At 36.1% G+C, this 23,607-nt stretch overlaps 2 protein-coding genes across 3 annotated transcripts in view; one reads left to right on the forward strand and one right to left on the reverse strand.

Moving 5' to 3' along the window:
• The window catches only part of LOC136026257 (protein brambleberry-like), a 179,569-nt gene that overhangs the window by 75,597 nt on the left and 80,365 nt on the right, over positions 1-23,607 (reverse strand). The window contains exon 8 of one of the 2 annotated variants that reach the window (XM_065702636.1): positions 18,569-18,985. The exons of the other annotated variant lie outside the window; for it this stretch is intronic. Within the exon in view, the coding sequence (XP_065558708.1) occupies positions 18,839-18,985 (147 nt within the window). The 3' untranslated portion in view covers positions 18,569-18,838. Of the gene's footprint in view, positions 1-18,568; positions 18,986-23,607 lie in introns of those variants that run through there. 2 annotated transcript variants of the gene reach the window in all.
• The window catches only part of LOC136026262 (trafficking protein particle complex subunit 4-like), a 152,451-nt gene that overhangs the window by 36,298 nt on the left and 92,546 nt on the right, over positions 1-23,607 (forward strand). The window lies entirely within an intron of this gene.

Here is a 23,607-nt window from a genome sequence, read left to right on the forward strand (position 1 = left end):
GAAAGCGCATCCAGGCCGCTAGTGAAAGGTGTTCATTCAGACTAGTTGTTCTTAGCGTCAAATCCAAATTAATAACCTCCTGGCTTTTAAATAACAAATGAAATTCAAGGTTCTTTTTTTTTAAATCAATACTTGACGAATTTTTTTTTAAACCTTGCAAAATCACAATAGAAAGGCTATTTCTAATGCTACTGTATTGAAATCCTTTCACTAGGCCAATTGACGTCTGATCAAAGGTCCTTTCAGAAAAATTACTTTAAAAAACAGTTTTTCCGAGGGAAGTAAAGAGCGAAGTTGAAACGTCTGATGGATTACAGAAAACTAGCACTTATTGAAAACACAAAAGTCAAGTATAAAAAAACAAGAATATTGATTTAAGAGTCGAAAGCAGAAACGTAGCTACAGAACAACAAACTAATCTATAACGCTTTTCATAGTTTTACAGGAGCTGTGATATCAGTAAGTTTCAGTATATAATTAAAATTATCTCAAAAACTTAGGCATAAAATAATATGTTCAAATTCATTAAACTGCACACAAAACAATGTAACTTCCTTGGTGAAACCAAGAAAAATCTTGGTTTCATCTAGTATTACTCAAAATGACGAACATATCAACCATAATATGAACTCTGAAAATCCAGTTATTTTCTCTAAAAAACGGAGAATTTCCAGTTGTGATGCAAATTGTAAAGCGAGTCTGTCTGTAGTCTTAATACTAATAAGATTCCTTCACTTCGAACAAGTCTACAAAGAAACCCAGGTATGTCCTTTTCAGATCCAAAACGACAGTTAATCATTGAACTCACCTTTGTGTAGAATTAAATAAAAAAACTAATTTTTTTTAACTGAAAGTAAGGAGCGACATTAAAACTTAAAACGAACAGAAATTACTCCGTATATGAAATGGGTTGTCCCCTCCTCAACGCCTCGCTCTTTACGCTAAAGTTTTTAATTGTTTTAAAAAGTAGAACTGTGGCAAAGAGTCAAACTTTAGCGTAAAGAGCGAGGGATTGCGGAGGGGACAACCCATTTTATAAGCGGAGTAATTTCTGTTCGTTTTTAAGTTTTAATTTGGCTCCTTACTTTCAGTTAAAAAACTAGTTTTTTTTATTTAATTTCTGAAGGTTTTTGAATTGATGCATGTTTGATTTTGGCTCTCCGCACATAAATTATTAAAATGAAATTTGCATATTAATTCTTTTTTTGGCTAAATGGCTTTCTCTTAGTTTTCATCAGACGATTTTGAGAAATAAGGGGTGGGGAAGGAGGCCTAGTTGCCCTCCAATTTTTCGGTTACTTAAAAAGGCAACTAGAACTTTATAATTTTTAAAGAACGTTTTTATTAGTAAAAAATATACGTAACTTAAGAATTAACTTACGTAACAAACTTTTATACTCTTATATTTTTATTATGTAAATGAGGGGGCTTGTCCCCTCGTTAATACCTCGCTCTTTACGGTAAATCTTAAGTTTTGTCCCAATTCTTTAAGAATGACCCCTGAATCAGAAAGGCCGTAGAATAAATAGTTGAAATTACTAAAAATACTTTAGCATAAAGAGCGAGGTATTTATCTCCTCCTAAATACCTCGCTCTTTATGCTAAAGTATTTTTAGAACCCCTCATATGCGTAATAATCTCTGTTCGTTTTAAGTTTTAATGCTACTCCTTACTTTCAATTGAAAAAAAACTTTTTCATGTTTATTTTTTCATTGTTTTTTTTTTATAGTAATGCTAGAAAATCCGGCGCCGTTTTCATTGAATTTCTCTTCCCCCATGACATGCTCCTCCAAGGAAAGATCCTCCCACATAGCCCCCTCCCCTCAACCCCAAACCAAAAAAATCCCACTGAAAACGTCTGTGCACTTCCCAATAACCATTACTGTATGTAAACACTGGTCAAAGTTTGTAACTTGCATCCCCTCCCCAAGGAACTGTGGGGGAGTAAGTCATCCCCAAAGACATAGTTATTATGGTTTTCGACTATGTGGAACAAAATGGCTATCTAAAAATTTTGATCCGTTGACTTTGGGAACTCCAATTTTTTGGTCACTTACAAAGGGCACTAGAACTTTTTCATTCCCGTCAGAATGAGCCCTCTTGCAACATTCTAGGACCACTTGGTCGATACGATGACCCCTGGGAAAAAAAACAAACAAAAAAAAACAACAAAAAAAAACAAATAAACACGCACCCGTGAAATTTTTGCTAAAGGTTTCTCTGATACACTGAATGCGATGGTGTGATTTTCGTGAAGATTCTATGACTTTTAGTGGGTGTTTCCCCCTATTTTCCAAAATAAGGCAAATTTTCTCAGGTACCTTTTGATGAAAAAGACTAAATTTGATAAAACTTATATATTTAAAATCAGCATGAAAATCCGATTCTTTTAATGTATCTTTTAGTATCAACATTCCGTTTTTTAGAGTTTCGTTTACTATTGAGCCGGGTCGCTCCTTACTACAGTTCGTTACCACGAACTGTTTGAAAGTGATGCCAAATTAAACGAAAAAAAAGAAGGCAAAACAAGATCCAAGAGCTCATATGGTACTTCTGAGGAGGTCGGAAGAGCCAAGAGCTCATATGGCATGGGCTCTAATAAAATTATAAGAATCAATAGATTGATTTATAATGAAAATTGGAGGCTTAATGGCGGTTGGGATTTAAAATAAGAGCTCTGAGACACGAGGTCCTTCTATATATCAAAATTCATTAAGATGCGATCACCCATTCGTAAGTTAATGGAGTTCGAATTAAGTGAATATGAAATAAGTGTGCCGTTCCCTTTATCGCTGATAATTAGAAATAATAGAGTTCGGACTATTATAAACAGATTTTATTCCGCACGAAGCGACTTGACTTTTAGTTAGTGTTTATGTTTTGTTTTAGAAAGTGTGTACTCTTTTTTCTCTCTTTTTTATCTATCTATCGTCTCCTTCCAGCCCCCCAGATGGTCCAATAGGGGAAACCGACTGTTATCAAGTCAATTTGTGCAGCTCCCTGAAATGCATACCATTTAACATACCAGTAAGGAGCGACCCGGCTCAATAGTAAACGAAACTCTAAACAAGAGCTAAGAGCTCATATGGCACTTGTGACGAGGCAAGAAGAGCTAAGAGCCAAGAGCTAGTATGGTATGAGCTCTAAAAAAATTCTAAGAATCAATAAATTGATTTAAAAGGAAAATCAGAGGCTTAATGCCGGTCAGGATTTAAAATAAGAGCTCTGAGTCACGATGTCCTTCTAAATATCAAAATTCATTAAGATCCGATCACCCACTCGTAAGTTATAAATACCTAATTTTTTCCAATTTTTCCTCTGCCTTTTGCCCCCCAGATGGTCAAATATGGGAAAACGACTTTATCAAGTAAATTAGTGCAGCTCCCTGACACGCCTACCAATTTTCATCGTCCTAGCACGTCCAGAAGCACCAAACTCGCCAAATCACTGAACCCCTACCCCCCAACTCCTCCAAAGAGAGCGAATCCAGTACGGTTACGTCAATCACGTATCAAGGACATTTGCTTATTCTATCCACAGAACTTCATCCCGATTCCTCCACTCCAAGTGTTTTCCAAGATTTCCCCCTCCAACTCCCCCCAATGTCAAAGATCTGGTCGGGATTTGAAATAAGAGCTCTAAGACATGAATTCCTTCTAAATATCAAATTTCATTAAGATCCGATCACCTATTCGTAAGATAAAATACCCCAATTTTCACGTTTTCCAAGAATTTCGGTTTCCCCCTCCAACTCCCCCCGATGTCACACGATCTGGTCGGAATTTAAAACTAGAGCTTTAAAGCACAAGGTCCTTCTAAATATCAAATTTCATTAAGATCTGGTCACCCTTTCGTAAGTTACAAATACCTCAATTTTCAAAATTACCTCCCCCAAACTCCATCAAAGAGAGCAGATCTGGTCCGGTTATGTCAGTCACGTATCTTAGACAGGTTTTTATTCTTCCCATCCAGTTTCATCCTGATCTCTCCGCATTAAGTATTTTCTAAGATTTCCAGTCCCCCCAACTGCCCCCCCCAATGACGCTGTATCCGTTTGAGATTTAAAATAAGAGATCTGAGTTACGAGGTTTTTCTAAATATGAAGTTTCATGAAGATCCGGTCACTCCTTCGTAAGTTACAAATACGTCATTTTTTCTATTTTCTCAGAATTAACCCCCCCCCAATAGAGCGGATCCGTTCCAATTATGTAAATCACGTATCTAAGACTTCTGCTTATTTTTCCCACCAAGTTTCATCCCGATCCCTCCAATCTAAGCGTTTTCCATGATTTTAGGTTCCCCCACCCCAAATTCCCCCTAATGTCACCAGATCCGGTCGGGATTTAAAATAAGAGCTTTGAGACACGATATCCTTCTAAATATCAAATTTCATTGAGATCCGATCACCTGTTCGTAAGTTAAAAATACCTCATTTTTCTAATTTTTCCGAATTCACCCCCCCCCCCAACTACCCCAAAGAGAGCGGATCCGTTCCGGTTATGTCAATCATGTATCTAGGACTTGTGCTTATTTTCCCCACCAAGTTTCATCCCGATCCTTCCACTATAAGTGTTTTCCAAGATTTTAGGTTTCCCCCTCCCAACTCCCCCCAGTGTCACCAGATCCGGTCGGGATTTAAAATAACAGCTCTGAGACACGATATACTTCCAAAAATCAAATTTCATTAAGATTTGATAAACCGTTCGTAAGTTAAAATACTTCAATTTTTCATCCCGATCCCTCCACTCTGAGCGTTTTGCAAGATTTCCGGTTTTTCCCTCGAACTCACCCCAATGTCAGCAGATCCGGTCGGCATTTCAAATAAGAATTCTGAAGCAGGAGATCCTTCTAAATATCAACTTTCATTAAGATACGATCCCCCGTTCGTAATTTAAAAATACCTCATTGTTTCTAATTTTTCCGAATTAACCGTCCCTCCGCTCCCCCCATATGGTCGAATCGGGGAAGAGTCTATTTCTAATTTAATCTACTCTGGTCCCTGATATGCCTGCCAACTTTCATCGTCTTAGCTTATCTGGAAGTGCCCAAACTAGCAAAACTGGGACCGACCGACAGACAGACAGACAGACAGAAATTGCAATCGCTATATGTCACATGGTAAATACCAAGTGCCATAAAAAAAATAAAAGCAACAATTTAAAAATGCTTTATTTTATACTGATAGAATTGTCCTTAAATGGTTTAGATTTACCGAACCAAAACTCCTGTATTGTTTTGTGTTTTCAGTAAAGTGCTAATTTCCTGTAATCCTATAAACATTCGGAAATGTCACCAATTGATTAATTTGCGCTAGTTTTATTGATATATGTTAGATAGGCTGGGAAGGAATAATTTTTGTTCGTCAATTTCACTCTTCACTTTTTTTTAATGATATTTTAATGATTTTTTTGATGATTTTTTTCAATGATTCTTTTTAATGAATTAATCTGAATTCGTTGTTGTTTAAAATTTAATTTAGAAACAACACTGCCATGATATTTGTTATGTATATGGAATAATTTCTGTTCGTTTTAAGTTTCTTTGAAAACTTTTTCTTTTACATAATTTCTAATCATCTCCAATGTTGGGGAGGTAAGACACCTCAACCCTCATTAAGGAGCAAAAAATTTAGAGTGGAAAGAAAAATCAAAACAAGTGTCGTTTCTTTTTTTTTTTTTTTTTTTTTTTTTTTTTTTTTTTTTAGAAAAGAAGAAACCGATCTTTAATTCTTTGTTCTACAAAATTAAATTTAGCAGCACTTAAGAAAGTAGCTCAAGGCGAGTAGCTTCAACAACAAAGGTTAACTAAGCGGACAAGTTTGCATATCGACATGCTTGTAGAACATTTTGCTAGCTCAACAGAAATGTGTCTTTAGGCTTTGGGAGATATTTGAAATGTCCCTATATAGAAAAGCCACTCGTTACTTAAAAACGAATCGAAATTTCAAAAAAAAAATTCTTGTATAGGTACGATAAATGGTAATATAAACTAAGTTTGTTTCATCTCAAAAATTTTGGGAAGAACTGCCTGGATTCTCCTACACAACTGTTTTCATTTGCCTTTCTTTCTCTTTGGATGTACAATCTTACGTATGGAGAGAACATTCCGGTCGAATTGTCAAGTTTAATAATTTGGATAAATAAATATTATAATGACTAATTCTTCTTTAATCTACAACTTTTAGTAATTCCAGAACAGCATGTCTACACTTTTCCAAGCACTAAGTGGCAAGGAGTTGGTGTCAGGGGTTTAATTTGCAATGGGGCAGGGGGGCAACTGCCCCTAACAGGCCTCAGTTTTCCCCCAGGACTCCCTGTTTGACCCCCCCCCCTGCTGAAATTTAGTATATCCAAAAATGTTGCCAAACTAAGATAAGCCTGCATAATTCAACAATCCTCTGAAACAGGTCAGGTTTTTTTTTCGTATTTCTTTACTTTTTTTTTATTACTATATGGTTCGTTTTTTAGTTTTCTCTGTCATTTTTGCTCGACTTAAGAAAACTGGTTCCAACTTTGACCAACCCCCAACAGGATTTTGACGAAATTACGCCACTCCTTTTTGGTATGGATTTAGTGATCTACTAAGAATACTGTTGCAAACCATAGGCTGGATGATCTCTATTCCCTTGAATCAAAATGTTCGACAAATTCCCTTACCGGGGAATGGTTTAAAAAATGAATGCATCACATTTACAAAAATAGTGAAATTATCTGAAAATGACCGCATAGAAGGGACAGAACCGTAACTGAAAAAAACCCAAGCAGGAATCGAACGCATGACGCTCTGATTTGAATTCCAACGCTGTACTAACAGAAAAACGCCTCTAATAATCTAATTTAATATAATGATGTTTGTATCTTAATGCTGTAGCTTATTAAGGGGGCTTGGAGGAGGAACATACGGAGGTGTTGTTGCAAACCTCCAGTTAAGGGCTTTGGACCATAATTATTACAATGAAGATGTCAAAGCTTCCAAGCTTTTCTTCTTCAGAAGTGACACCCAAACTGTAATTTTTAGTCCTATCTAACACTTATGGATGGTAAAATTGATAAAAATCTACGTAGATATGAGCAATAGCTTTCAGAGGAGCCATTAATCGTCACTAAAATGTTCTGGCAGGCCACTGTCACTTGCTTTTTCACTTGAGACATGGCACCAAAGGTTTTGTTTTTAGTGTCATTTGGAACTTGCTGATGGTGGAATGTATAGAAAGGATGTAGATATGAGCAATATCTTTTATATGAGCAATTAAAAATAAAAAAAAAAAATTGGTAGGTTTTTTCCTAAAAAACACATTTTCAACTTTTGGTTACTATGGGCTATGGTACACTCTTTACTATGTTGCAGCTACTGCTGCAACCGTGATGTTTGGTGAGACCAAAATTTTACCTGATAAATCAATCCAATATTTCTGTATGCTGTTCAGTGACTTTGCGGTTATTAAACAAGTATTTATTTTTATGCTGATGTTTTTAGTATAATTTCGTTGTATTCTAAAAGTTACTGATATCACAGCTGGTGAAGGAATGAAAAGTTTTCGAGGTGAATGTTGAAGTTTTTCGAGTTTTCATTAAAGCGCTAGTTTTCTATAATCCAAAAACCTAGGGGAATATAATTAATTGGTTTATTTGTACTAGTTTTATTGATACATGTTAGATAGACTGTAAAGCAATAATTTTTATTCATTTCAACTTCCCTCATTGCTTCCCTCAAAAAAACTTAGTTCTTGTTAAAATTAATTTGCATCGGGTGCCCAAGCGGTCTCAGCCTCCCATTCCTTGCAACTGTCACAATTTTCCAACAATTTTAGAGAAAGATCTATTTTTGTTAAAAACAGGAGAATTTGAACGCTAAAAAACAAAAAACTATTCTTACATGTTTCTGACACATTTTGAATTTTATTTCGATCAAAAATGAAACGAATTTCAAAAAAATGGTTTGGTAGATTGCTAAAGCTGAAGTGGATCGAATCGTATTGATTGAAAATTACTTGCTTGACTAAAAACAGTAAACTAACAAAAATGAAGACCCTTCAGAGTTCTTTTATTGAACAATTTAAAAGTTGGCAGTGAACAATTGTGACCAATTTTTAATTTGAATGTAGGCAGAACTATGTAAAGAACTGCAGTTATCAGGGGCGCCAGTTCAAAAAACGTAGTGGGGAGAAACATTTATTGTTCAGAATGTAGGGGTGAATCTAGAAGCGGAGGCCATTCCTAATTAATGCCCTATTAGTTATTACTTCATATCATTAAAACTTATTATTTCTTATGAATTTGACTTAGAATAAATATGACAAATATACGGGACTTGCTTTTCCTATTATTTGGCATATGGAGAGATTTTGCTGATACAAAATGATTGATGTTTTGATTATCATCACAACGTGGAACATATTTAAGAGTGTAGCTAATTTGAAAACAATGGTAATAGCGTTATCCTAATGTTAATTATGGAATACATCCAGCAAAATTTATATTTCTTATTTTTCAAACTTCGAGTCTTTCATTTGTCAAAATATTATTAAGTTTTGACAGCATTTAAAAAAATTGTGTGTTAAAGGGAATTTTTTTTTATCTAAGGTATATTTTCACCAATATTATAGACCTAGTCCAAAAATATCCATCGGTTTGACCGGTGATTAGAGATTATATTTTGCGCCCCTTCCCCATCCCACAAATATTCCTCCTAAATTTAACAGATGGTTCATCAAAATTTTAGAAATTCGGGCATAAAATGAACTTTTTGAGGTTCCAGGCACTCCTCTATTCCAACCACAGAATGATCCATGCCCTCCTCCTTAAAAGCTGATTTTAATTATAAACCATAGACCATATTTTTACGAAGCCTAAAAAAATCCAACCCAATTAAATTAAGCTATAAAACAGTTGTATTTGGCATCCATTTATTTTGTATTGACTGCGTGCATCTTCTGGAATGAATGCGGACACTGTTATGGCGCTTGAAACTGGGAAGAACAATAAATTTGTTCCGATAATTCTAAATTGATTGGCCATTTCAGAATTCCTACTCAACGATATTTTGGAATTATTGGCTTGCACCACAAGACAGTAGAAAACAACGTCACTTAGCTGTAGCGATTTCTTTTAATATATTAATTATTATATATCTATCTATATAAAAATCTAGTGTCTGTCCGTTACACTATCTTTATCGTTACACTGTCTGTCTGTCACTAAGTATGACGTCAATATATAAAAAAACTAACTAAAAAAAAACTTAAAAGAATTAAAAACTATGTTCTATAAAAAAAAACTGAAAAAAAGAAAAAGAATAAAAAAGGGAAAAAAAACTAAAAAACTAAAAAGAAAAATAAAAAAATAAAAGAAAAACTAAAAAACTAAAATAGAGAAAACAACTAAAAAATCAAAAAAAATAAAAGAAAAGATAGACAAAAAAACACCAGAGCAACGCAAAACCAGGCTTGCGGCTCAAAGAGAAAGGGCCAGATTAGGAATGTCCAATTTACATCATCAATTCGATCCAAAAATGACATAGCGTTGCCGGGACCCAGAACACAAGGGACAATGAGAATCCATATATAGAAGCCTGCTGCGTGCCATGCTGGGGCCCGCGGGGCCCGGTGGCAAAGCCGTTGGGACCCAGCACTGTATGTGGTTAGAACACAAGGGACAATGAGAATCCATATATAGAAGCCTGCCGCGTGCCATGCTGGGGCCCGGCTAAGACAGACAAAAAAAACACCAGAGCAACGCAAAACCGATTTTTAGGTCCAATTTTCTGGATCGGAGCCACCTGAACTATGATTATTGCCATTAGGTTTTAACTTCCAAAATATTCACTTTCTTTATTACGCTAAAAGACCCGCGTCGAATGCAGTGATTGTGGGTTGTGGGCCCCACCCCTCATGAAGAAAGACGCGGGTCTAAGCCGTCATAATATGATGACACCAAGCAAACAGAACAGGCACGCAGACAGGTAGGAAGTGCCCCTTCCCCATCTCATTTTGTTGTTCCAACTCTCCATATTTTCAATAGAAGTCACCTACATTTTACCGTTTTTCCAAAATTGTACCCCCCTCCGCCAAAAAAGTCACCCTCTCCAAAGACAAATTCCTATGCAACATGCCTGATTTTGAATCTTGTTTGGATTCTTTGCTAACTTCAAACTTACAGATTATTAGGCTATTAACTGAAATTTGCAAGGAGGATATGATGGAATCAACAATCTATTCCAGAATTTGTTTTTTCTCTTTTACGAACATAACCATAAATAGAATTCAATTTCAAGTTGATCCGGTTTTACTATGCCTCTGAATGTATCTTCCTTTCTAATCTTGTATCATCACGAAACTAAATAATCAAGATAACGAAAGACTTGAAAATAAAAGCGGCCAAGAGCCAATTTTAACGGAAAAGCTAACCGTTCAGTAATAAGTAAATAGTAAACAAATAACAACCAGTTTTAAGGGCAAATATTATCTTTCGCAATTATCACTAGGCTAGCCTGCGTCTGAAACTTTTTTTGAAGACCACAAAAGAAGTCGCAGACTGTAATAAATATTACCAGTCATGGATTCTGTCAGTGTTTATAATGTTGTAACTAGCCATCCTCTCTTGTGATACATTTAAGGTGGCGAAATTGGCCCATCAATCTAATTTACGTAACCTCCACATAGTCTATTGCTATTTTGGCCATCTGTCTCGAATTTCAACCATCTGTCAAACATTTGGACCAACAGTAGCGTAGAATTTTACTCGACAAAGAACAGTTTTCATTGGCCGTTGGTGGCAATTTGACTAAAGGCATATAATGCCACATTCTCTCAATAGCTTTACGCCATTGAAAAACGCCTCTGATTAGTTGAAAGTGATAACATACAGTTTCTTTCATCCAATCAAAGCTACTGTTGATTAAATTTGAGACAGTTGGTACTGTCATTAAATTTGAGACAGTTGGTACGTCATGAGACAGTTGGTATATTCATTATACATGTGCATGTGGCACTGGTCCGAAGTAGCAATACGGAGTGGCTACGTTTTCAAAATGATCATAATTCGTTCGGGTCCTTGATAATCATTTGCTAGATTCGATTTGGTAGAGAAATTTGATACAAATCTTGATGAACAATTTTTTGTTAGCTCGTTGAAACACAACTACTAGTAAGATTGTTAGCTAACAATTATTGTTAGGACGGCAGAAATTGGCTTAAAGCAGTAATGCAATAACTAGCGGAGTTGGACAAAGCAATACACGTGGTTACCTTCCCTTTGGCGTAGACTTACCTTCTTAAAGTAGTACGATAACAAGCAATTAATCAACAACATTTGCTTTGTTGCTAACCAATTTATGACACTTAGGCTATATACCAGGAAATGTGACATTTATTTTTTACCGGAGTTCTATGTAGTGATGAATGGGTGGACATTGTACTTTTGACAAGAGGATTCAGAGCTTTATCATGAGGTGGCAAATTAAATGATCATGAGCACCCAGAAGGGTGACAGCAGCGCCAATTAATATACCCCCCCCGCCTCTGTAATATTCCTTCCGAAAAATTCCATCCCCACTATTTCTTGCAGAAGATTCAGCCTGAAAAATTGTCCTTAGCATACATTCATTTTGAAAAGTACTAAGTTCTAGTCGTTTTTCCGATCACTTTGGAAATCCCTTCTACCGTGGAAATTATTTCCCCGAAATCAAACACGCTGAAAATTTCCAACGGACACTTCCCTCGGAACATTTCCATAGGCAAAATTGTGTAGGCAAAGAGAAAGTAAAACAAATAAAAAGACTTCGGTATAGAAATTTTGTCAAATACCCCCAGCGTAAAATTATCCCAACGGAAAGCCACCCCAAACACAAAATCACCCCCCTTCCGAAAAATTTCTGTATATTTCCTAATAACAAATACTATACGTAAACAAATGGGCAAATTTTACAACTTAAAAACCTATCCCCAAGGGCTAGGATGGGCATGTTGTCTTCAAAGGCATAGTTTCAGGACTTTTTAACTAAGCTAAACAAAATGACTACCCCAAAATTTTGACCGGACGATTTTTAGTAAAAAAAGAGGCACTAGAACTTTTAACTTTTCTTGGATTATAAGGGGAGGAGCCATCATCCACTTAGTATCCACAGTGCACGCTCAGTCCAAATATGCTCTTCAAAATAAAGACTGGTTCGGGAGTAATTTCACTCATTCATATGGATTTGAAAGACATGGCACAAAAACTAAGAACAATTAGGACTAATAATACATTTTTGAGGCTTTCAAGCTTCAGCCACCCCCTCCACCATAACAAATCCATTGACCTCTCCTGACAGTTACTGGACAACCTGCCAATTATGTATAACGGTCAGTAATACTGGAAACAACATTCTTTATAACCGTTAATTTCCTTAGACTGTTAGGTAAGTGTAGCTCTTTAAACTTGGAAGCAATTCAGAAATATATATTTTTTTTTTTTAAAGCCGATTGACTAACATGGAATTTTTTTTTATCAATAGTATTTTAACTCTAGTCAGGCCGATATTGTTATGTCCAGCATAAAATGTAAGAAAACTGTACATTGCTGTGGTATGACCTTTTCCGTTACTTAAAAAGGGTATTACCACATGGAATCCTTTTTGAATAATCCCTATACCCATATTCTACGAACTCAGGTTAAATTTCGTGATCATGGTTAAAAAAGAACACATATTTTTTTTGGTCAACATTTCTTTTTTGGAGAAAATGCAATACTTCACTGCTTTGCATATAAAGACTCGATACTTCCAGCATATGGCTGTTGGGGACCGGCTGTTGGATATGTTGAAATTGATGGTGCGATTTTCATCAAGATGGCCTTCCCTTTTTGGGGAAAGCTTCCACCATTTTTCTAAAATCATACACACTTTCTTTTTCTAATAAATTTGGATTTCTCAATATACTTCTATATTTTTGATAAGAATCTCGTGCCACTATTCACATTTTTTTTTTATTTGTATCCCCTCCCAAGGTGTGATCGACCGATGGTGTGATTTTCATCAAGATGACCTTCGCTTTTTAAAGAATGCTTTCACCATTTTCCCAGTCATACACATTTTCTTATTTCGATACATCTGAATAGCTGAAGACGCTCCTATATTTTCATATAATTCACGTTTTTCTTCCCCTCACCCCCTCTTTACACATTTTTCTTTCCTATTTGTACCCCTCCCAAAATTGACTCCAGCGAATAAACCTGCTGGGGAATGCCTAAAGCGTTTTTTAGCTAAGCAACCTCAAGCCCAGAAAGACATATCTTGTGTTTTACTCGGGGGGGGGGGGTGAGTACAGAAATATTTCTTTTAAAAAAGGCAATTTTGTGCCCTTGGTAAAATTACCTGTTTATTTAAGTTCGTGTTCGAATGTCCTAAACATACAATACTCGAATTTACTAACCAAGGCTCAACCCAACATTTCATTTGGACGGGGGTGGGCTTTGGAGGTCTCTAACCCAATACTTATCCGAAGAGCTTATATCTTTATATAATGTTATAATATGGAGGGAGGTGGGATGGAACTGGACCCTTCCACCTCTTTTGACACCGCCTCCCCACTAGTCTATCAAATTTTGCACCGTCGTCTAATGTGAACAGTTTGTGATGAAGATCCCTTCCCTCATCTTTAACAGTAAAATTTTGCAAGATTTAAACAGATTGCAATGGCTTACAAAATGCTTTCGTAATATAATTTGCATTACCAATGTTAGGCCTATTACTTCATCAATAGAGAGGTCACTGAATTATCTCATTAACACCTCAAAATACCTTTCAATCAATATAGATTATAAAGACCGATCCTGCCAAAATTATAGGCTAAATCTTCTCAATAATCCTTAATTAAGTCATATCAATTTATAGGAAACACGATTATTAATTCTTGCCCAACTTTTACGCTGATCCAGTATTAGGCACCTTATTAATAGGCTAGTGTATTGGAAAGGTCTAACTACAAATTTTATCAATTATAGATGCTCTCACAACCCTCCCCCCCAAAAAAAAAATTCAGAAGGACAAACTAGGAAAATAAGGGACTAAGATGCATTTTTTCATGTTCTTGACCTCCACCCGAAAAAGTTTCAAACAACTGCGCCACTTAGCAGGGGGGCTAGATCCCCCCTCCAACTTTTAAACTATCTCTACGATATTTCCTTGAAAACCGAAAACAAATAAAATTGCCCCTCAGATTTTGAAGTATATTCCCCCCCATAGTTTCGTAAATTGATGCCCCTGGTTCCAAAACTAATGCAAGTTATAACCACAAAGACTAAGGCCAAATCGCACTTCTTGCGCTTCAATAAAAAATAAGAACCAAGAGCTCATATGGCACTTGTGACGAGGTCCTAGCACGCCAAGAAGTACTGAACTCGCCAAAGCACTAGAAATCCCTCCAAATCCCCCATAGAGATTAGATCAGGTCCAATTATGTCAATCATGTATCTAGAGCTTGTGCTTATTCTCAAACTCGCCAAAGCACTAAAAATCCCCCCACTCCCCTAAAGAGATTATATCCGGTCTGGTTGTGTCAAACACGTATCTAGAACTTGTACTTATTCTTCCCATCAAGTTTCATCCCGATCTCTCTACTATAAGCATTTTCCAAGACTTCCGTTTTCCCTATCTACCCCCAATGTCCCCGGATCCGATCCGAATTGAAAATGAAGCATATGAGATATGATATCTTTCTATATATCTAGTTTCATTCAGATCCGATCACTCATACGTGAGATAAACATACCTCAATTTTCACGATTTCTAGAAGTGCTTTCTTATCTAGAAGTGCTTGAACTAGCAAAACCGGAACCGACAGACCGACGGACAGAAATTGCGATCGCTACATGGCACTTGGCCAACGATCAAGTGCCATAAAAATCAATCAACCAGCCTGCTACGAGACCACTAATAGTTACTAATTGTACCTGGTTATGACCTGAAAGTGATTTTTAATTTGCACAAATTTCTGCTTCACTAAACTCTGTGTAGAGCTTTTTTCTTATCTACTTTCGACACAAGGCTTAACCCTTTTAGGCATGGTTGAGCTAAAGAAAAAGTGAAATTATCATCCTGTACTTCCGTATTTAAAAAAATGTGGTTCAGCTACATTGGTTTTTTTTTACGTATTTTTGCAACCAAGCCAAATTATTCTTTGTGTTTCGAGAGAAAAATAGCCCTGACTTTTAAAAACTGGATGAACAAATGCTCAGGGACATATTAAAAAGACTAAGGAAATGCAATCTCTAGAGAAATTTGCATCTGCATCAGAAAGGTTTTTTTTTTAGGGAAGGGCTGAATGTCAACAATGCATAGACGTTTCATAGTAGGCTATATTTATCAAAAAAGGGATGTTTATCTTTATAGAATTTTTTGACACTAGGAAAATCTCAGCTACCGCCTAAAACCCCCCGTGGCAGTACCATTGCTTTTATGCTGCAAAATATTCCATCGAAGTAACAATTTGGCTGTCAACTTTATTTTATTGGATCACTCTTACGGTTGTGAAACGACTAATCTCGTTAAGTTCAAGCAGAGTTTATCACACAATTTTATACAATCGACAGCCCTCCCCCCAAAAAAGGGGTTAGGGTCCTGAAATCACTTCGATTACATCGCTTCTTCGTCCACTAAAATATCAAATTTCTGGCAGATTTCTAGGAAATGTCAGAACCCATGCAATTAATATGAGTCTGAAGCGCTACGCCTGGACACTTGATCACTACGACTTTCAAGTCAATCAGAGAGTGTTGTGTCAAATTGCCAGCCCCCGATAGAGTGGATACAAAAGAATATTATCAGTAAGAACTTTCTGAATGTTTATGGTCAGAATAGTCTTATAGATTTGAAATAAGATGACTTAAATGAAATAAGATGAATAAAATAAATTAAACAAAAAGAGAGCAAGTAAATTGAATATGTCATCAATTAATATGTTAATTTACATAGTTTCCTCTGGAGCAGTGATTCTCAAACTGCGGTTTGCGTACCCCATGGGGTTACGCAAAATATTTTAGGAGGTTAGCGGCCTGCCAACAAAGAAAATAAACAATCATTCAACACTACGACTGGCCAAGTTGTCAGAATTGTCAATTTCTGACTCTCAAGCGGTTTCAGTGGGGACACATTGACGTGCGCCTGCCACTAAGGATTAGTCATGAGAGTGGCTGTATAGGCCGGCCAGTCTCTCGTGTCACTACACTGCAGTAGCATTGCCTGTTATTACAAGCTCGCTCTCAGTTTTGTTATTTTTGTAGTGTGTTGTGTTATTCTGCAGACACTCAATCCTGTTCAAACAGTACGACAGTGTATTGATTCAGTTGCGTAAGTGAATTTCACAATAATAATTAACAATGGATAAATTACTCCTAAAGAAAAGGCCTCATGAAGACCTGAATCAAAGTTACGGGCCATCAACCTCATAAAATGAAAGTAGTCCTGAGCGTCTCTTTACTAATGAGCAGCACAAAAAAAAAAAAAAAAAAAAAAAAAAAAAAAAAAAAAAAAAAAAAAAAAAAAAAAAAAAAAAAAAAAAAAAAAACCACTGGCAAATGAATCGGAAGTAAAAGAAAGAAAATATGATGAGTCGTATTTAAAATCAGGTTTTACTTGGACTGGAAGCTCAGACGAGTTTAATACACATTGCGCTGTTTGTTCTGAAATTGTATTAAACAAATCTATGAAACTTTCTTTTTTAAACGCCATTTTGAAAGCAAGCATGAGAATTTAGTAAAAAAAAGGAGTTACGGTATTTGAACGTCTTTGAAAAGGTCTTAAAAGTAGGAACAATACAATAAAACAGTTTTCCGGTGCAAAACAAAAAGAAATTGCTGTAAAAGCTTCTTACGAAGTTAGTCATTTGATTGCAAAGGCTGTTGGTAACCATACTATTGGCGAAAATCTAATCCTCCCCGCCATTGCAGAAATTGTTTCTTTCGTGTTTGGAGTGAAAGAGGTAAAAAGAACTAAAACAATTCCAATATCAAATGATACAGTTTCAAGGAGAATTAGTGATATGGCGTTTGACACTGTATTGTGTAAGACACTTAAAACATGGACAAAAGTTGAAGATATTTTCAAGTTGCTAGATTCTTCTTTTCCCATAAACCAGCTCAAGTAGCAAAACTGTGTGTCAGTGTGTATGGATGGTGTTAAGGCTAGGAGCGATTACATCACAGGGCTTCTAGGCCATGTTAAAAGGTTTCAATTGAGTGTAAGTTCACTCCTTGTGTACTTCGCCGAGAGCCTTTGGTGGCTAAGAGCCTCCCTGATGAAGTTAAAGATGTCCTGCATCAGAGTGTTAGAAGCTAGGCCTAAAAAATCTCGTTGCTTTAAAATTCTATGCCAGGAAATGGGGAGCCTCCATGATAACTTATTGTTCAATACTGAGGTACGATGGCTTTCTCGAGAAAAAGTTGTGTCCCGTGTATTTGAACTCCACAAAGAATTACTTCTTTTTTTTACCGAACATAAATCCCATCTTTCTTCTGTACTTACTTAATTAAGTCATTAATTAAGCTTAGTAAGTGATATTTTTGAAAAATTCAACATCTGGAATTTATCCATGCAGGGCAGTGTTTCTCATATTTTTTAAGTAGAAAAGAAAACTAATACAATGGTAAAAAAGCTCACTCTCCGGAAAAAAAAACAAATAGAAAATATTAAGTGCGAGCCGTTTGAAAGAATTACATACATTTTTGCAAGATAATGAGAACATTTGTGATTTCACTAAACTCAAGACTCAAATGAGTTAGCATTTGAATGCATTGAAGATCCGCAAAAGAGCGTTCTTTCTATCTCTGGAGAAACTGTTCGACTGGATAAGTGACCCCTTTAATGCTGATACTATGGACACTAACCTGACTACCTTTCAAAAGGAGCAACTGATTAAAGTCTCATGTGATCCCATGCTGAAAAATAAATATTTGACTGCTGGTACTACATTGTTAGATTTCTGGATTGGTATTGGGAAGGAATACAAAGAACAATCAAGCATGCTGTTAAATTTCTTGTAGGGTTTTCCACCACTTATTTATATGAAAAGGGTTTCCCAAATTTAATTTATCTTAAAAATAAATCTAGAAAAAAACTAAATGTTGAAGATAACTTAACATTGTATTTAACTAAGTTAGAACCCGATTTCGATAAACTGTTTAAAAGAAAATAAACTCATCCTTGTCACTAACCTTTTTGAAAGTAAGCACTTTTTGTTCTTTAAATTTCGTGTGTGTTTGTTTTTAAATAAAAATGTTTGTAGAAAATATCTCTTTGTTTTAACTTAAACATGATGTGTAATTGAGTTTAGAAGGTTAAGACTTTAAGATTTGTTTAATATTTTATCTATAGTTCACTTAGTACCGGTAACTGAGAAGGGGTACCTTAAATGTTTTGTGAGTAAAAAGAGGTATAGTGTCTAAATAAGTTTGAGAACCACTTCTCTAGAACATCGGCCACTTCCGTAAATTTATTCTTTCAATAAACAAAAATATAGCAGCTAATCATTTTTTCACAACCTTTTTACCCTTTAATTACACTTAAAACAGACCAAATTCTCAAGAAGAGTTTAGTGCAAAATCAGCTAAAATATGGGATGCCAAAAGATTTGAAAATAGGACCCTTAAATAATTTAGGACTCAAATAAAATATTACTTGTATCTAATATTTCAGTTAAATGTCGAAGAATTGGCAATAGGAGGAATAAATTATATAGTTGTAATTAGGCCTCTATATAACTACAAATTCAGCAAATATATACAAACTAAATGCGAATTATAATCCCAGATAAAATTCTCAGCTTCAGAATTATAGTGCACTTGAAATTTCCTTTCCCGGTATATTTTCATGCATTTAGCTCAGCAATGAGTGACGCCCTTTTAGCCAAAACCCTTCTGCAAAAAGTCCACAAATGAAATTGTGTCTCACTTTCTGGGTGAATCGAAGTGAATTCACAAGGGAAGGGGTATAGACCAGACGCTTTTCGCCCTCCCTAGAACAACAAAAACAAATATAACGTGTACAATCTTGCCATATTAGGGCAAAAGGTGAGACTTCAAAATCGTTAGAACCGCACACCCTATATTTTCATGGAACATATTTGGTAGGGGATTATCCCCCTGTACCACGGCGGCATCAGTTGGGAAGAGGGTTATGCCCAAGCTTTTTTCTACCCCCCCCCCCTATGGATTTTGAAAAATATCTTTTTTGAGGTATTTTCATTGAAGTGCTTTTTTTTGGTATTTCATGAAAGAACAGAAAAACGACGAATATGCTTTTCCTTCCTAGACACTGAAAATTGCACTTTGCCCCTCCCCCCGAAATTTTCATGAATTGACAAGACTGCTCCACCAATAAATTTGGTGCAGGTTCTGCGTTTGAAACTTAATGTGTATATTTTTCAGTTCGAACTTTGATTGTCGCTTATTTTTTGGCAGTTTCGATTTGCGTAAACACAAAAAAAAAAAAAAAAAAAAAAATCCAGCCGATCTTTAATATAAAAGATGAAAGGCTGGTTTAAACCAGACAATCAAGAAAAAGGTGATCACTACAATTCAACCGAGATGAGCGCAAGGGTCGTTGACCACCAATTAAGCAGTGACAAGCATGTTCACACGGGATCATACTCTTTTCTATAATAGTATTAAATCATTTTTTTTATCACACGCCTGTAACTATTCCTCGTCAACCTTGACAAAAACCACTAAAAACCAATAAGCTGATCGAAATATGTGTGTATACCTAGCGGTTTTTTATGTTTCATTTGAAAAAAAAAACAACACAAAAACAAATACCATCTTCTTACCCATTCCTGCGCAAAAACAGGGTAGGTGAGGGAAAACAACCTTAAGAACGCATGAGACCCTTTATCATAACTGTTTGAACAAATCGCTGCAATGGCCAACAGAAAAATTGAGCATAAAATGCAATTTCGAAAGTAGGATACTTCACCCCCCCCGCCTCGTTTTTTTGCTAAGAGTTTTTTAATGTAAGTATATCGATTTACAGGCTCATGCAAATCATCATGTTTTATAATATCAAATTGACATAGCAGGTTAAGAACCAAAAAACATGAATGGCCTCTTAAAAGCTCGGTTTAGTATAAAACTACTGGTTCACATTATTGTCATTCATTTTTCTACTGCTACTGCACACTCCTTTTCACTCATTACTCACTACTCACTTTTCTAGGCTGTTCAATAAAGTCGCCAATTGCACAGTCTCAAAACCTTTCTGAATTCTGGCACTTCTAACAGGTCAATTTTCATAACTTACCAAGTGTAGATGGCATTGCTTTCCTTTTAAAATAGTGCCTTGTGCCCTAAGTGCCTTGAAAGTTTGGCAGCTAACTTATATCATTCCTTTATCCTTGCAGAAATCTGAGCATAAATAAACTAGACAAAAAAAATATATTCATTCAATATGAATAGCGCCATTTGCCAGTGCGGGTTTTGTGTGCGGTATAACTCCGCTCTGCAAAGATACCACTTCTAATATCCCAAAACCAGAAGTTATTTTCTAATGTACAAAACGTTATAGGTCTTGTTTGAAAATGTAAAAGTTTTGCTACAATTTTTATTATTCTGGGATTCACGGTTGTTTAAGAGTTTTGTACTGGTTAAATACAAAAAGAAGGACACATCAGAATTTTTTTAAATGAAGGATGACAGAGGTTAAAAAATAGATAATCTCTTACGAAAGGAAGACGTGTGGTAATCCTGCCTCAGGACGAGGGAGGCTTAAAGACCGCGTCAACTATTGTTTTGGGCTAGCCCATGCTGAGCAACAAAACTTGACTGACAAAGAAATGTAGTTTCCAAGAGACAAATAACCCCATCTTTTGAAAACCTAATCGTATCTTTTTTTTTTGTAAAATGGTAAGACAGTAAGAAGGACTACGAATTGTTGAACTAAAACATTAACCGTCCCCGTCCCCGGGGGGGGGGGGTTAATTCGGAAAAATTAGAATAAATAAGGTATTTTTAACTTACGAACGGGTCATCAGATCTTAATGAAATTTGATATTTAGAAGGATATCGTGTCTCAGAGCTGTAATTTTAAATCCTGACCAGATTCGTTAAGATTGGGGGGAGTTGGAGGGGGAAACCAAAAATCTTTGAAAACGCTTAGAGTTGAGAGATCGGGATGAAAATTGGTGGGAAAGATAAGCTAAAGTCCTAGATACGTGATTGACATAACCGGAACGGGTCTATTCTCTTTGGGGGAGCTGGGGGGGGGGTTAATTCTGAAAAATTGGAAAAATGAGGTATTTGTAACTTACGAACGGGGGATCAGATCTTAGTGAAATTTGATATTTAGAAGGATCTTGTGCTTCAGAGCTCTTATTCTAAATCTCGACCAGATCCGATGAAATTGGGGGGATTTGGAGCGGGAAACCGGAAGTCTTGGAAAACGTGAAAATTGAGGTATCTTTATCTTACGAATGGGTGATCGGATCTTAATGAAACTTGATATATAGAAAGATTTTATGCCTCAGATGCTCCATTTTCAATTCGAATCGGATGCGGGGACATAGGGGGTTGGAGGGGGAAAACAAAAATATTGGAAACCGGAAATCTTTGAAAACGCTTAGGGTGGAGAAATCGGGATGAAACTTGACGGGAAGAATAAGCATAAGTTCGAGATACGTGATTGAAATAATTGGAACGGATCCGCTCTCTTTGGGGGAGTTGGGGGGGGGGGGTTAATTCAGAAAAGTTAGAAAAATTGAGGTATTTTTAACTTAAGAACGGGTGACAGGATCTTAATGAAATTTGAATTCAGAGCTCTTGTTTTAAATCTCGACCAGATCTGGTGACACTGGGGGGAGTTGGAGGGAAAAACCGGAAATCTTGGAAAACGCTTAGAGGGAGAGATCGGGAATGAAACTTGGTGGGTAGAATAAGCAAGTGTCACAGATACGTGATTGACGTAACACGACTGGATCTGCTCTCTTTGGGGGAGTTAGGGGGTCCAGTGCTTTGGCGAGTTTGGTACTTCTGGACGTGCTAGGACGATGAAAATTGGTAGGTGTGTCAGGGACCTGCACAAGTTGACTTGATAAAGTTGTTTTCCCCGATTCGACCATCTGGGGGGCTGAAAGGAGAAGAAAAATTAGAAAAAAATGAGGTACTTTTAACTTGCGAGTGGATTAATGAATTTTGATATTTAGAAGGTGTCTCAGAACTCTTCTTTTAAATCCCGACCGGCATTAAGCCTCTGATTTTCCTTTTAAATCAATCCATTGATTTTTACAATTTTGCTAGAGCTCATGCCATAGGAGCTCTTGACTCTTCCGGTCTCGTCACAAGTGCCATATGAGCTATTAGCTCTTGTTTTTTCGGGGGTTATCATGGTAAGATGAGAACCTATAAAAAATTACACTTTTGTTTTATTTTTGCTAGTATTCTTAACAGCTATGCTAGATTCTTTTCCTTACCAACAAAACTCAATTCAAAGTATGTTCTGGGATTTCGTTCACAATTCTGTCACTCACATTTCTATTTTTGCTGCAACTTGTACAGTCTTAAAAGTAAGAACAAATAGTCATAATCCAAACTTTGCGAAAAAACCTGCTTGGACATTACTTGTCATTTTCTTAATGAACCCCGCCTTTTCATTCTTAAACCTTGAACTAAGGCTATTAGGTCAAATAATTTCATTTTGTTGACTCCTTTTTTCAGTATTACTCCTTTTTTCAGGTTTATATTTGTGGTTTGTCTGTAATGACAAGATTATAATTACTTCTTATACCTAGACAATTAAATTCAGTAGCTTGGATATTACTCGGAAACATTCAGTAACTATTTGAGGAAACAAAGAAAAGCTTCTGTCATGTATTGGCTAAAACTGTGCACGGAGTGGGAACTTTGAGGTCTGGTCCCGAAATATCAGAATTTTCACTATAATTTATTTTCATCTAGTGTTTTATGCTCTGTTCGTAATTATTGAAATCAAATAGGCATATGTAAGGGCCTTTTTCACAGTCTGGGTTGATTTGAATAAATTTTTTTTGAAAACTGAAAAAGGCAACTAAATTGGAACAGAAATCAATTCAAAGGCTAATAGTGGCCCTTCTACCAGGAAATCATGTACTTAATACGTTATTTTTATCATTCAAGGAGAAAGAGGGGGAGGGGGCGAAGGCTGGACGAAGTAACGGGCGAAGTCACGACGTAGGCAATAATGCTCCTAAACCAATCAATAAAAAAATAAAAAAAATCAATCAATGCAGTCAACTTTTCTATAACTTATTAAATTAATAAATTAAACTATGGTGAAATCTTATTTAGTTTAAAAACAAGAGCTAAGAGCTCATATGGCACTTGTGACGAGGCGAGAAGAGCTAAGAGCCAAGAGATCATATGGTATGAGCTCTAACAAAATTCTATGAATCAATAGATTGATTTAAAAAGGAAAATAAGAGGCTTAATGCCTGTCAGGATTTAAAATAAGAGCTCTGAGTCACGATGTCCTTCTAAATATCAAAATTTATTAAGATCCGATCACCCACTCGTAAGTTATAAATGCCTAATTTCTTCTAAATTTTCCTCTCCCTTTAGCCCCCCCCCCCAGATGGTCGAATCTGGGAAAACGACTTTATCAAGTTAAATT

The sequence above is a fragment of the Artemia franciscana genome, chromosome 4 (assembly GCF_032884065.1).
Source record: "Artemia franciscana chromosome 4, ASM3288406v1, whole genome shotgun sequence".
NCBI classification, from domain to species: domain Eukaryota; kingdom Metazoa; phylum Arthropoda; class Branchiopoda; order Anostraca; family Artemiidae; genus Artemia; species Artemia franciscana.